The sequence below is a fragment of the Camellia sinensis genome, chromosome 8, assembly GCF_055761805.1.
Source record: "Camellia sinensis isolate YWXY chromosome 8, ASM5576180v1, whole genome shotgun sequence".
In the NCBI taxonomy this organism is placed as follows: domain Eukaryota; kingdom Viridiplantae; phylum Streptophyta; class Magnoliopsida; order Ericales; family Theaceae; genus Camellia; species Camellia sinensis.
In genome coordinates, this window is record NC_138968.1 from 56,385,115 (window position 1) to 56,401,272 (window position 16,158).

Consider the following 16,158-nt stretch of genomic DNA (forward strand, 5'->3'; position numbering starts at 1 on the left):
CAGGTTAAGGTACACTCGTGTATTAACCTCTCCTTTTACGCTCTAATTTTTGCCGAGGCCGCCCTTTTTGGGTTTTTAACCTTGCGAGCTCTGTTTTTCTTTTCTTTTCATTTCTTTTCAATGTTTTCTTTTCTTTTTATTTCTTTTCATCTTTTCTTTTTTTGTTCTTTTCTTTTCTTTTCTTTTCTTTTTCTTTTTCTTGCTCTAACTTTTGCCTAGGTCACCCTTCCGGATTTTCGGCCTAGCGAGCCTCTCAAGGGTAAAAGTGTAGCTTTGTCCATGTTGACTGGTTGTAGGATCTCGAAGCCATCTGAATCCAGGAGAATGGATGCTATTCACTGATGATGTAGGAGTCCATCGAATTGGGGGCTGAATTTGCCCCTAGTGTGGCGAATAGGAACTCGATTGTCCTTCAGCAATACTTTCTTCTTCCAGCTGCGGGAATTTGGCTTTCTTACCAGTCTTTATTGGTTTGCGGAATGACTCATCTTTTGAATCTTTGAGCAAATCTGACCTTTTGTTGTCCCTAGTTCAAGGGCTACTTCTCATTCAGCTTTGCAACCTTCCTTTGATCACATCTGACCTTCTTGCCCCTAGTTCGAGGGCTGCTTCAAATCTGGCCATACAAGCCTCCTTTGTGGTTGACCGTTGAACATTCTGAGTCCAAGTTCAAGGTTTGAAAGCAAAAGGGGTTGAGTCTCGAGGCTGAGAGCAATTCCATGCTGTACAATCTCAAGATCAATTCCACGTATGTCTTCGCAGGACCACGCAAAACATTTTTTTTGAAATCCTTTAAGGAAGCGACTAATCGTTCGCGAAGACAGTGTAGAACTAATCTGGATCAAGCCAAGATCCTTCTCAGTGCTCACATTAACAAACATGATCTCATTCATTAAGGGCTTAGCATGCCTCTCTTTCTCTCAGTTGATCAATTTTTTGCAAATCTCGAGGAATTCCTTCCTCTTTGTTTTCACCACAGTGTTAGAAAAAAAGTTTTGAAAAACTTGGGTCAATGTAATGATTTCAAGGCACAAAAAAGACACAATTTTGGTCAAATACTGCCATCTCATTCAAAACTTTTGGCACAACTGGCTCCAAGGCAGAAACAGACACGAAATGGTGAAAATCACTGTTGTTTTATTCAGATCTTCTGGCACAACTGGCCCCATGGCAGAAACAGACTCAAAAGAAAGAGTGTAAAAGACACACAAAAACACATTGATGGCCGAGGTAACACTCCCGAAATCACGCGACTCCGACACAACAGGACTGACTCGATACAACAAGACAGACGCAACTGACTCAGTTCAAAAAGACTGACTCAATACATCACAACAAGACTGACCCAATACCCAAGTCAGAAAGTAAAATAGATAGCATTCGCAAAATGCTATCTGGCACAATTATAAGACTGACTTTCGAAACAAGCTTGATAAATCTGGCACAATTATAAGAAACAAGGCTAGACTTGTTGCACAAGGATACAATCAAGAAAAAGGTATTGATTTCGATGAAACTTTTGCTCCGATTGCTAGATTAGAAGCCATTCGCATATTACTTGCATTTGCATGTTTTAGAAATTTCAAACTTTATCAAATGGATGTAAAAAGTGCCTTTCTTAATGGTTTTATAAATGAGGAAGTTTATGTTAAACAACCCCCAGCTTTTGAAGATCATGCTTTTCCAAATCATGTTTTTAAACTATCAAAAGTTTTATATGGTTTGAAGCAAGCACCTCGTGCATGGTATGAACGATTAAGTAAATTTTTGATTGAAAATAATTTTTCTAGAGGAACGATTGACACAACACTTTTTTGTTAAAACTAAAAATGATAGTTTACTTATTGTGCAAATATATGTGGATGACATTATATTTGGTATTATTAATGAAACCTTGTAAGGAATTTCCTAAGTGTATGCAAGGTGAGTTTGAGACGAGCATGATGGGGGAACTAAATTATTTCCTTGGGCTTCAAATCAAACAATGTAAGGAAGGAATTGTTATCAACCAAGCTAAGTACAAAAAAGAACTACTCAAAAAGTTTGGTATGTATGACTCAAAAATAGCTGGAACACCTATGAGCACATCCATTAAGCTAGACAAGGATGAAAAAGGTAAGTCCATTAATCAAACAAAATATCGAGATATAATAAGCTCACTTCTTTATTTAACCGCAAGTAGATCTGATATTATGTTTAGCGTTTGTATGTGTGCTAGATATCAATCAAATCCAAATGAATCACATTTTAGTGCTGTTAAAAGAATTTTTAGATATATTGTTGGTACTCAAAATTTGGGACTGCTTTATCCTAAAGGTGTTGCTTTTGATTTAATTAGTTACTCGGATGATGACTTTACTGGATGCAAGCTTGATAGAAAAAGGACCAGTGGCACTTGTCACTTTCTTGGTAACTCATTAGTATCTTGGTTTAGCAAAAAGCAAAATTATGCTGCTTTATCAACGACCGAAGCTGATTATATAGCTTCCGGAAGGTGTTGTGTCCAAATACTTTGGATGAAACAACAATTCGAGGATTTTGATTTGCATTATGATCATATTCCTATTAAATGTGATAATACTAGCGCCATCAATTTAAGTAAAAATCCGGTTCAACACTCACGAATAAAACATACTGAAATTCGACATCATTTTTTAAGAGATCATGTTCAAAAATGGGATATTGTACTTGAATTTGTAAATACCGACAAACAATTGACGGATATTTTCACAAAAGCCCTAAGCGAGGATCACTTCAATTTTATTCGTGGCGAGCTTGGAATGTCGATTTCTACTTAAAAGGTTTTGTTGTGACTGTGAAACTTGAATTTTTGTTAAAATGATATATGTGTATTATTATATTGATATGGAAACATTTTATCAGTTAAATGCTCTCAAGTCCTTCATACAGTTATTCTCCTTAATAGTTTGTTATTCTCAACTGTGTAATTTTTTTTGGGTTCTGCATCTTGAGGTAAAATTAACTTTCCATACATTATTTTTTTTAAACCCCCATGGTATTTTTTTTGCGTTACCATTCCAGCAACACCAACGTCCCATTAAGTTTAATTTCTGCTGGTATTATTGTATTTAATTTAATTTATTTTTTTTATTGCTATTAGGCTTAATATCTTTTACTTTTTTTTTTAATTTATTTTATGTTGTTTTACTACTAGGCTTCATTTCCTTTATTATTTTTTTTTCTTCTTTTCTTTTCATTATTTTTTATTTTTTTTGTTGTTTTGCCCTGAGACTTTATTTTGATTTTTTTTTCTGCACTTTACTTTCTTCTTCAAGTGATTACATTAAACATAAAATAAAAAAAAACACCCTTCATTTTTTTACGATCATACGCCGATCAAAATAAACATATTTACATAAAATAAAATAAAAAACCATTCATTTTTTTTACGGCCACATGGCGATCTTACTTACTCGCCTCTTCCATCATTTTCTTCTTCTTTTTATCACATTGGGCGACCTTTGATGCCCTTGCCCCCGTGCTTTCGTCGAGTGCGATGACTCCCTGCTGACTATCAAAGGCCAAGAACGACGTTGCTCCAAATCGGGCCATGGAAGTGGTCTTCCGTTTAAGCTCTTTATTTTCAGCCTTCAGTGTGCCTGTATCTGCTCGCGCATCCTTGTACATGCGCTGGAGCAGAGAGAGTTGGGCGTTGACTTGATGGAGCTCACTCGTCCTGTTTTACAATCGGTGAACCAATTTTGTGACTGCAGTCACCGTCTCCATACAGGACGTTAGTGTGAAATGATTGGCTTCAATGCTTGATTGAGCTGCCATTATTTGCTCAATCGACATCATAGGAAGGTTGGGAAGAGTAGGAGCCGGGGCACTCGGCCCAGCAGCGCTTACGGGATCATTCAGGTCCGGAAAGAGAGTAAAGGGATGGGACAAGGCCATGTAACAGACAAGAGCGATGTAATCGACTGGAGGGTAGTGTTTGGCAGCCTTTCTGCTCTGATCGGACTCTCTGTTCTATCTCTCTTACGAAGCAGAAAAAAGGGCTGGAAGCAAATGAGGAAGAAGAAGGAGACTGAGTGATTAAGAAAAAGACGGAGGAGAAGAAGACAAGAGGGAGCGAGAGTCGAGGCAACAGATTAACCCGTCTCGCTTTTGTCGGTTGGCTGACGCAAAAGCGAGGCCGCGTGTCCGACGCGATTTTCGACGAAAAATAGAGACGCGAGCGAATCTTACATATATATATATGTTTTGATTATCTATTTTTTGATGTCATTTATCACTATCATTTTCCTCCACCGCCTCTAGATTCTGACCCTTGATTTCATTTTGATAATGTCACAGGGAGAGAAATTATATGATGTTATGTATTATGGTATTATTTTCAAATTATGGTATTATTTGAAAACTAATCTGATGATTATGTGTTTATAGTTTGATATCTTAGTCTCATATCATGTCTCTAATTAAAGCTTATTTATTACACATGTGTTAACCTATGTATTTAGAAATGAATTCAGGGAGCATGACTTGAGAGAGAGCTTTTCTTACTCCCAAATCAAATAAAATCAAATCAAAATATCATTGTGTGCCATCATCAAAAAAGGGAAGATTGTTAGACTTATTTATTTTGATAATTTATTTAATTATGTTTTTAATTTATTTGGAAGAGAAAAATAGAATCAAAATTTATTTTGATGATTTATTTGAAAGAGAAAAATAGAATCAACATTTATTTTGTCCCATTATTTCTTACCTAAAACTTTTATCCTAAATGTTGTTAGAATGTATTTAATATTTGATTAAATCAGAGATTCAAACAGCCCAAAACAAAGGTTCAAACAGCCCAGCACAGCAGTAGGCCAAAAGGTTCAAACAGCCCAGCACAGCAGCAGGCCAAAAGGTTCAAGTGGAAGATATTCAAATTAGTAATGATGGAGTAAAATATATTCAAATTAGGAATGATGGAGTGGAAGATATTCAAATGATGCAACGACTATAAACGGCTATAAATTCAAATGAATACAACGGCTATAAATGGCTATAAGTTCATTATATATACCAAAGCCTCTAATGTAAACAAGTTACAAAGAAAAATAGAAAATATTCTTTAATCTATAATTACTCACATCTGTTCTTTGAAAAAATTCTCTGAAAAGTGTTATTTAATTTTTGCTTACATCCTTTTTCAGAAATTATACACTAAGACATATAGCTTTAAGCCTATCTTTCCTGTGTGAGGTTTACAGAAAAATCAGAGTTTCATTTTTATATCTATCTTTGAGAGATAATTCTTATACCTTTTTGTAAAAGCAAAAACACCTTCTTTTCAACCTTGTAAGAGTGTAGTACACTCAGTGTTCTTGACTTAGAAAGTCTATGTAAAATCTGTAGAGGATTGCTCCATCTGTGAAAAGGTTGCTAGCACCCTGTAAAGCTAGAGTATAGTGGAAAATCTCAAGTGAAGCTTGAGGAGTGGACGTAGGCCGAGTTGAAGCCAAACCACTATAAATTTATTTGCTTCTCTCTCCCTTATCTCTTTATTTTATTTAAATTGCCACAATTATATTTCACATTTTCATTGTACTAAAATCATTAACTGACGTAGTTGTTAGAACACTTGCTTTAATTATTTTTATTTCATTAACTATATTTATTTATTGTGCTATTCATAATTTTTATTAGGGTATTATTATTTTTATTTGTAAAACCTAATTCACCCCCCTCTTATGTTGTCTTTTGGATAACATGTACAAAATATATCGCCAACATTACCATACACACCTTTTGCCGGCAGGCTACTCTCACCCACTTCATCTATTGTAACAATGCTTTATTGAGATAGACTGAAAAAGCTAGGAACTCTTTTGGAGGATAAATATATATCAGTTGTGATTGAGACCTCTAAAGGAGTAGCTCTAATGTGCTAGCATGGAGTAAAAAAAAAATACATCACATCAACAGTGAGTGAGACCCACTGCCCACTTATTAGAACTGGCTTTAAAGCTAAAGAATTAAAGCTCTAAAGCATTTTTCAATATATATGATTTTTTTCTTTTTGTATGGTAAGTCAAGTCAAAAAGTTTTTTTAAAAATTTTAAATATTTTTCTTTATTAAAATTAGAAAATCAACCAATCTACAAACACGATATTTATTAATATTTTTTACTTATTTATGACAAGACGATGTGACTTGATTAAAGAATCTTCATATTAGAGAAAATAACATCTATAGATCCACTGCCTTAGAGCATCTCCAATAGAGTTGCCAAATGAGCTGCCAAAGCTATAATTTGAGAAAAATGAAAAAAATGAGGTCTCTAATGGCATGCTATTCCTCTTGCCAAATATAGCATATGCCATTTCTGCTGTCAAATTTGGCAAGAGTTTTGGCATTTGCCAAACATGCCACATCATTAAAGATTAACAGAATTTTGGCTCCAAATTCACAAATTCATCTGTTTTTGTTCTTCGCCACAAATCCACAAATTCACAATTTAAAAAACAGAATCCCATAACTGTATGCAAAATCACAAAACAAAATCACAAATCTCATAACAAATTTTCACAATTTTCACAACTCTCATAAAAAAAATTAAAAAACAGAATGATCAGTGAACCCAATTTTCACAAATCTCATAACAAATTTTAGTGAATAACAAATCTAAAACAAAATTTACCTGGATCCTAGCAACTCTTGATGGAAAAATGATGATCCTAGCTGGATCGATGGTGGATGGTGGTTCTACTGTGAATTGGTTAGCATCTATCAAAACTCCCAAGTTTGTGCTAAAGGAATGGGCAGAGACCCACAAAATCCCACTCTTCTCAAGCCTTCAATATCTTTCTACCATGGATGTAGTGTGTGAAAGAATCGGTTTTACGGAGAAATGCGTTTAGGAAGGGTTTCAAAATCAAATCCTCTATAAAGGATGTGAAAAACTTGGTCTGGACATCGAGGGATAGGGATATGGGCATGATCTAGTGGTGGTTCTGGGCAAGGAGAGAGAGAGTGAGAGACGACTTTGGAGTGGAAACAGGGGGAGAAAGAGAATCGGTGAGTGTGAGTGAGAGAAAGAGAATCGGTGAGTGTGAGTGAGAGGGAATCAGTGAGCATGAGTGAGAGAAAATGAGTCAATTAGTTTGCACCATTAGAGAGTCGGATGAAGATGGAGAGAGAGAGAGAGAGAGAGAGAGAGAGAGATGTTACTAGTTTTGATGGGCGGTTGATCAAAATGGAGATAGAGAGAAAGAGATGGGGTGTTTGGCAATCAGAGGTTGAGGCTATTATAGCCTCTTTTGGAAAATTAGCCCAAAAGTCAGCACTGTAGCACCTTTTTACTGATTTTCAAAAAAAAAAAAAAAAAAAAAATAGGCTGCTGCCCGGATAGTGTAGGCACAGCCTACACTGTCATAGCCGGACAGTGTTACAGCAAGGGCTCTTTATATCAATTTTAAAAATAAAAAGTTAGGGATAAATCTGTCATTTTAAATTTAAACATCATTTAAACATACTTTCCAATACAACAACTCAACTAAAAATTCATCTCATCTTCCCAAACACAAAACTAAAATAGCCTACTAAAATTGTCAAAAAGCCAAATAATCTACTAAAATAGCCACTTCCCAAACGAGGCCAGAGTGAAGGTGATCAATTTAGATCCAAAGATTTCAGATGATCAAAACATCCAACAATGGAAAAAATCTTGGAATTTTGAATTTTCTCACAAAGGCTCCTTTTCCTATTTCTTATTTTTTAAAACAGAACACTATTATCTCAATGCTATAAATGAATGTAGTTAATATATATATATATATTCTTAATTTTGTAGTGATATATGAACGGTGGGGTGAATTATATATATATATATATATATTTTTCAATTTTTCAATTTTTATATTTGTCTAGTCGGGAATAATATAAATATATAATTTTTTTTTTATATAAATAGTTAAAAAAAGGTTACAAAAGACAAAAAAAAAATAAAACAAAAATAAAATCACAAAAAAACATATATCCAAAGAATACCTACAAATTTGGAAAAAAAGTTAGTTGAGATTTGCCAAAATAGCAAATGATAATTGGAGCACCATTGTTATAATTTGGCAAAATAACACTATTTATTACAAAATTATAGCAATAACAATGACAATATAGTAATAATCATTAGAGATGCTCTTATGAAAGAGATAGTAAGAAATATAATATACAATAATATTTGGTATCTCTAATTTTTTTGAATGGTTCAAATGTACCAAAACGACATTATTTTAAAGATAAAACAATGTTATTTTATTATATTCGAGTCATTCAAATCACACAAATTTAAATTATCAATCTTTTTTGGAACCAGGAAATATATATATTATTTCTACCACTAGCAGCGTTTGGGAAATAACCTCTTATTGTGCATCGTCAACACCGAGTAATTTGAACAAGTCCACTCTTCTTAATTCGATACAACCTTGAGGGGTGTTTGTTTTGGAAAGATTGGGCATGTGATTGGACTATTAATTTGGATCGGCTAATAATTCGTTATTTGTTTCAAAAGTTTTGTTTCCAATTAATAGTCCATATTTGTAGGACTATGCTATTCCATGGGAGTGGGATAGAAACCTATGGGGACATAATTTTTGAATGACAACACATGGCCGAAGTGTCACCGAAGTGCCAGTCGAGGTGCCACGTGTCCTGGTCATGACGTCGAGGTAATCTCGGCTAGGCCGAGGTTATCTGCGAGAATACGGGAATCCGAGATAAAACGGATAAGGGACAAGTGTCCTAGAATGAGAGAAGACTACAGTTTGGGAAAAGATGAGACTCCTAGAGAGTTTATCCTAATTCTACTGGGAATCCAAGATTAACAGTAATCCTAAGTCCATTAGAGCTAGGTTTCTATTGGGACTAGGATTGTGTTGACTATAAAAGAGAGGCACCCCATGGGTCTAAGGTGTGCTTTTAATATTCTGTCTAGTGAGTTAAGCATTATTGGTTATCTTTGAGAGATATTGAGTACTGACTTGATCGTCGAAGTGTCCCCGGGTAGACGAGCCACCGCCAGAAACTCTTCTTTCTGTTGCAGGTCGTTCGGGCTTAATCTATTCTACCGGTGCTCTCCAGCTGGGTACCTGTTTGGCAATATGGTCAGAAAATCACCTACACAAAACCATAGGATAACTCATCCCATGGAATTAGCTAATAAAATTACATTTTGCCCTCTGATATTTAATTATATATTATATTTAGTAAAATTCAATAAAATTTAAATGTTTCAATTTAAAAATAAAATAATTTTATTTAATTTTTATTTTTATTTTATTTATTTATTTTTTAAAATAATTTTTTATAGATATTTTATTGATGTTTTATTTTAAAATTTTGTTTATATTTTATTTAATTTTATTATTTAAATTTTAATAGATGCTTTATTTTATTTCATTATTTAATTATTATTATTATTTAAAATAAATTTATTTAAAATTTTAATAAAAAAATAAAATATATTTTTATTGATATTTAATTTATTTAATTTTTTAAAAATAAATTTATTTAATTGTGCAAAAAATAAAATAAAATAAAATATTATTTAATTTAGCTAAAAATAATTAAAATATTAAAACCATGTTTAATATTGCTATTACTTAGTAAATAATTAAAAATGATAAAATAATCATTTGAGCATTTATCCTTTTCCATAATATCCCAAGCAAACATTGAATTCACTAATCCGTTTGGGAAGTGGGTTGATTTTTTGGCTTTTTGACTTTTTGACTATTTTAGCCTGGGGCTAAAAAGCCTGGTTTGGAAGGGCTTTTTGGCTTTTTTGACTTTTTTTGTGAGAGAGGAGTGTAATGATTATGGGTTGGATTTGATATTTTATTTTTTGTGACTAAAATAGCTTATTTTATTTTTGTGGCTATTTTAGCCCCTAACTCACCAAAACCAACTTCCCAAACTATGCCAAAAAATAGTTAAATCTAGACATCTAATCCCATGACTAAACAAACATAGGATACAAATTAAGTCTAACCAAATACACCGGAGATAATGTATCTCAAGCCTAATAATCCGATGAATTACAATCCTTCCTTATCTAATCCGTCCAAACACAATGTTGTAATGGATCATGGAAGCTGGTTTGCGAGTTTGACTTTTTAAATAATATTTTAATTTTTTATGAAGAATAATATAAAAAATAAAAATAAAAATTTGATAATTTATAATAATTTTAAAAAATTTTAACTATAAATCTTGATTTCCAAACAAGGCCTAGAAACAGGCAAAAAATTATTTTTAAAAAATCAAAAAATAAGCAAATCTTTCGTGTATCACTAAAAAAAATTTAAATATCACATCAATTTTTTTTATTTACTTATTAAAAACAATTTTTTTTTCCCTCAGCATTAACTAAAAACAAATACTATAAAAGAAATTTAAAAAAAAAAAAAAACACTAAAAATAGTCACAAAAAGATATAACTTAGCCTGAGAAAACCAACTGTATATAACTTAGCATTTGTTTGGCCAAAATTAAAATTAGATTTTTTTGATTAAAATAATCACAAAAAGATAAAATATATTTTTTAACCAAATAAAATACAATTTCACATCTAAATTATAATTATTTTATTTTTTTTCACAAAAATAAAAAAACTTATGAAAAACGAGATTTTTTAACCTCAAATCAAAAAAATAAAAAAACTAAAAAATCGACTCCCATCTGAAACCAACCCTTGTTAAGCTGTGGGACGCTTACGATTGGCAGCTCATAGATCTTATATCCTCAATCAAACGGTCCAAATTAACAGAGGAGAATCCACCATTGCTCACAGTGGCCAAATTAGCCATCCGATCGGCCGACCTCGCAAACTCCTCCTTCCTGACGTCCATCACGTCGTTGACCATCTTCTCAACAATGACTCTATCGCAGGTGTCCTTCATGTCCAACCCAAGCTTCCAAACCTCCCCAACAAACCTACTATTGATCTGTTGATCCACAAAGTATGGCCAACAAATCATAGGCACTCCCTCGAACACACTCTCCAGTGTCGAGTTCCATCCACTGAGTCAGAAATGCCCCAACAGATGGGTGTCCCAGGACCTCTTCTTGTGGTGCCCAACCCACTATGTACCCTCTCTTCTTGGCCTCCTCCCGGAGCTCCGTCGGAATCTGACTCTCCCACTCTTTTCCGGCCATGGAGTCCGGCCCTATGACCCATAAGAAGCGCTTCCCGCTGTTGACCAGGCCGACCCAGAACTCCACCAGCTGCTCCTCTGTTATTGTCACAAGGCTTCCGAAGCTAACGTAGACCACCGATTTTGGCGGCTGCTCGTCCAACCAGGTTAAGCAGGTTCGATCTTCTGGCCGGAAGCTGCTTGAGGAGAAGGAGGATACGGGGGTTGTGTCGGCTGCCAGTCGGGCTTTGAGGTGGGCGTGGAGTGGTCCGATGGTGTAGAGATTTGGGCAGAGAGTGCGTATCTGAGAGAGCAAGGGTCCTTCCAGGTCTTCAAATGTGTTGAGTATGAGGCCGTCAGCTTGAGGGACTTGATGTCTCTCCGTCATGAAGAGTCGGATGTTTGGGTCATCCGGGTCGCCGCTCCGACAGAAGCTCGGAAGATCTCGACGCCGGAGAACACCTTCCATGCCCGGCACGCTCGTTATCAGCACATCCAACTCATTTTCTACAGTTAATTTCCATACATATGTATAAATTCTCTAAGTAAACCTAAGTGTATAATAGTTCGTTCAAAAAAAAAAAAAAAAAAGAAGTGTATAATAGTTATAGGATTGGGAGATTTTGATTTGCCATGTAATGAAGAATATCATAGAATGTGTAAAACATATAGGAGGAGTACCTTGGAAAGGAAATTCTCCAGATTGAAGGAGGATGGGAAGGCAGAAGAAAATCCAGAGAGCACAGGGCTGAGAGTACGGCAGCAAACGATGGGAAGACCAATCTCTTTAGCAACATCAATGGTAAAACTCAAGATTCCATCTGCTATAATGAAAGTGACGGGAGGACGAGGAGCAATCGCGGAAGCTGGGAGCAGAAGCATCTGTCGAAAAAGAGGCTTGGTAACAGCTTGGAAAGCATTGAACATCTCCATGAATTGGTCGCCCAATCGAGGGTGGTCTTCGGGAAGGCCATCGGAGATGGAGTCCAAATGGAATCCGGGATAGCGACTGAAATGGGATTGGATGTTGGTGAAACGGAGGAGACGACCGCGGATGTGGTTGGTGACCAGGAAGGTGACGTGGAGTCCGGATAGGCATAGAAGCTCTGCTAGCTTCAGCATGGAGTTAACAGGCCCCTGGAAGGGTAGGGGGAATATGAGTACATGAGGAGGAGAATGGAGTGCCTGTTGCTGCTGCGGCTGCTGCTGCTGATCCTCCATTGTCCCTGCTGCTGGATACTAGCTGCTCTTCCTCCCCAGTTCTTGTTTTTTGACAAGTTTACAATATCAGAAACAACAATGCTAAGTATCATGAAAAGTCTTTCATGAAAATGATTATGAAATATTTGTGACCTTTGGATTACACTTAGAATAAAGCACCACATACTAATTAAGGTAATCTAAGGATCACAAATCTTTCATGATCATTTTCATGAAAAAAATTTCATGATTTCTAATATTTCTCTATCCGCAATGCTGATACGACGAAAATTTGTGATTCTTAATTTATATTTATAATACAATATTATATATTAATTAAGATAATTTAAGAATTATAAATTTTTTATAATTATTTCTATAAAAAAAATTTCATAATTCTTAATTTTTTACTTATAATATATATTAATTAATCACAAAGTACAATAATTAATCCCACTGGCCACTGCAACCTCATCCTACTTCCAAATAAAGAATAGTAAATGATTGATCCTCTCTCTCACCTAAACGTGTCCACTATTCGACCCTCACAAAAGAAGTGAAGAATAGTAAATGATTGATCCTCTCTCTCACCTAAACGTGTCCACTACTCGACCCTCACAAAAGAAGCGAAGAATAGTAAATGATTGATCCTCTCTCACCTAAACGTGTCCACTACTCGACCCTCACAAAAGAAGTGAAGAATAGTAAGGTCAAGTTTGGCTAGACTATTTTAGTTTATATTTTTTATCTTTTTATTTTTTTTGAGTCACATCAATTAGTATCTCCTCTTTATTTTTTTTACACATAATTTAATAAAAGTAAAAAAGTGTACTTATTTAGTCTTCCCAAACTTAACCTAAATGATTGATCCTCTCTCTCATCTAAACGTGTCCACTACTCGACTTTCACAGAAGAAGCGGAGGGAGAGTTTAGAAATTTTTTTAATTTGTTTAGTTGCATATTTTAAAATTTTTTTTTTTTTAGAGTTTAGGATGATTTGATATTTTTGAAAAATTTGAGTAAATGTGTGTAAGAGAAAAAGTGATTGAGAATGAGAGAGGAGAGAGAGAAAAAGTGATTGATTAATGTGTAAGAGAGAGAAAGTGATTTTGAAATTTTTTTAAGAAAAACTCAAGCCAAACAATTTTTTTAATTTTTTTTTTTCTAAAACTCATCCCCAAATACAAACCAAACATACCCACAAACTTTTGTTTTTATTTTTTTTTCTTTTAACAATATAATAAATATTATAAATTTTGTAAGGGATCAGCTTGTCTGTAGATTGAAAGTGAACTAGACTGTCGTTTCATAAAAAACAAAGAACTAGACCGGGCTATTCAGGCACGTATGTAATTTAAATCGTTTATTTTTTAAATTATAATATATAAATTTTTTATAAAAAAAATTAATTGGATTCGATAACTGTAATCACATCAATTTATTATATTTATTTTTTAAAATATCATAATCTAATCTTTAAATAATATTTATCTTTTTTTTAATAAATAAATGTGATAAATTAATATTATTAATAGATTCCGTATTGAAGTTTCATTACTGCATTACTATTTTATGAGCATTGTTTTTTAAGTCAAAAAAATTAAATTTACGTTTCAATTTTAATGATATAATAATCAATTAAAATATCTAACATAACACACTCTCTTTTATATCTTTTATAATCATCAATTAATAATATTACTTACAAATTATTGGATCTAAAAAATAAATTTAAAAAAATGAGTTTATATATCATTTCTCTTTTTTATATTTTTTAGAACATTGCTATTCAAATTCAAAAATTAGACCGACTTATTTTGTAAGGTATTGCTATTCAAGTTCAAAAATTAGACCTAATTTTCAAGCCATGTGGTAATCAATTAGGAGGAGAATTCTATTGTGGGATTTAAATTGTAGTTTTCAATCTTTTTTATTTTTTTAATTTTTTAATTTTTTTTTTCATAATTTGTATATAAAAATCTAATTATTTATATTATTTTATATAAAAATATGTTATTAATTTTTTCACATTCCATGCATAGCACAAGTTTACCACTAGTTATAAAAAAACCCAACAATGATATATATGCTCACTAGCTAAACTCATTTTCTAGACCTAATAATGTGTATAACTGATATGATTGATTGATGATTAAAAAAAAATATAAGAGAAATTATTGTCTTAGATATCCTAATTGAGGAAAAGACTACGGTCCACACCCTTTTATCTATCAATTTTTAATTTGTCACAACTTCAACATGTAACTTTCCACCTGTAACGGCTCGAACCGAGATTCGACCCTTGTTCTTGTTTGTATAAAGAGGGTTGTATTATAAAAGTTTTTTTTTGTCAATGATTGGACTTAGCTTGAAAATTTTTTTAGTGTAAGAATTGGATTTTTCAAAATTTACGATTTAGAAAATAATTTTTGGCTGTAATTGTTCTTTATATATATATATATATATTAAATATTCTAATTTGATTTTACGAGATTTTTCTACGAGGTATTAACCACTTTACTTCAACGCTAAACTTAGAAATTTTAGTTGAAAAATTATTTTTGTACTAAAATTGGGAGAACCACTTTTTGATTTAATTGCATTTTGATTTTTTTGTATTTTTCTTTGAATCCAAATGGGATGTATTTCCTTATTTACATTGTAAACTTAAATAAATTAAATATAAATGTAAGAGACTAAGCATTTACTTAAATGGCTACAAATGAAAATAAGGTTAATATGCTCAGAGTGCCTTAGGAGCTGAGCTGTATGACTTGCTGTGCCTTGGGTGACCGCTCGAGCGGTGAAGAAGGTGCATCTTATATTATGCTCTGCATATTGAAATGGTGAGAGCTTGAGTTCAATGCTCGAGCTGTCTGAACGATATCAACAACTTAAAAGTTGCATTTTAGATCATTTCTTTCATTTTTTCTTTTCCTCTTCCTCTCCTCTCTCCTCAACTTCGAAAATCCTAATTTTCTCTCTCTAAATATCTCACTTTTCACCAAGATCCAAGCCTAAACTTCTTGCAAAAAATGAAGACTACTAAAGATCTTGATTTTTTACTGATTATATTGAGGTAGGAGACTCTCTTAACTCCATATATTTATGATTTGGTGTGATTTTTTAACATTTTGCGGTTATGGGTTGTTCTGAGTTAGAAAACTTTAATGGAAAGTTGTTAATGGACAAAAATGGAGTTTTCACTCAAATTTTTAAAATGTCTTGAATGTTTTAACATACTGACGAATGATATTTGATGATTTTTAGATTTGACGAAGAAATGAGGAAAAATCCCAATTTTCTTGAAACCCTAGATTTGGGATTTTTAATTTAAAAGAGGGTTTGAACTAATTGGTCCTTTATGTTGAAATTTCAATTGATTTTCCTTGAATATATGTGAGTGGGATGAATTTTTGATTTATGATGATATTATTGACGATTTATGGAAGTTGAATCGTGTGGAAACTTGGGAATGTTGGAAGGATATAAAGTTAATAGTTTGCATGGAATTATTGTTAGTAATGAGAAAGACTTGGAGTCGTAGAAAAGAGAATATTTTATTAGTTTTTACTTGTTAGATTCTTGTGCAATTAAATTGAATTTTAGATAAATTAGAATATTTTTAAATTCATGCATCACATTGCATTCTCAAAGTTTTGGACTAAGTGTTTGGTGATTTAAAAGTGGGTGTGTGTTTTAGGTATACATCGTGTGTGTTGAGGTGCCCAATTTTCCTTTCATGTTTGTAGGTTGAAAAATGTGAGAATATTATTAGTATATTGTTAAGGTGCCTAATTGTCTTTC

The 16,158-nt window shown here is 33.2% G+C and overlaps 1 protein-coding gene across 1 annotated transcript; it reads right to left on the reverse strand.

Moving 5' to 3' along the window:
- Nucleotides 1-10,532: 10,532 nt before the first annotated feature.
- LOC114322352 (7-deoxyloganetic acid glucosyl transferase) lies at nucleotides 10,533-12,688 on the reverse strand. Its single transcript, XM_028269635.2, is given in 4 exon segments — nucleotides 10,533-11,041; nucleotides 11,043-11,658; nucleotides 11,833-11,898; nucleotides 11,901-12,688. Coding segments are annotated over 4 exon segments (1,467 nt in total). The 5' UTR covers nucleotides 12,373-12,688; the 3' UTR covers nucleotides 10,533-10,728.
- Nucleotides 12,689-16,158: the final 3,470 nt, after the last annotated feature.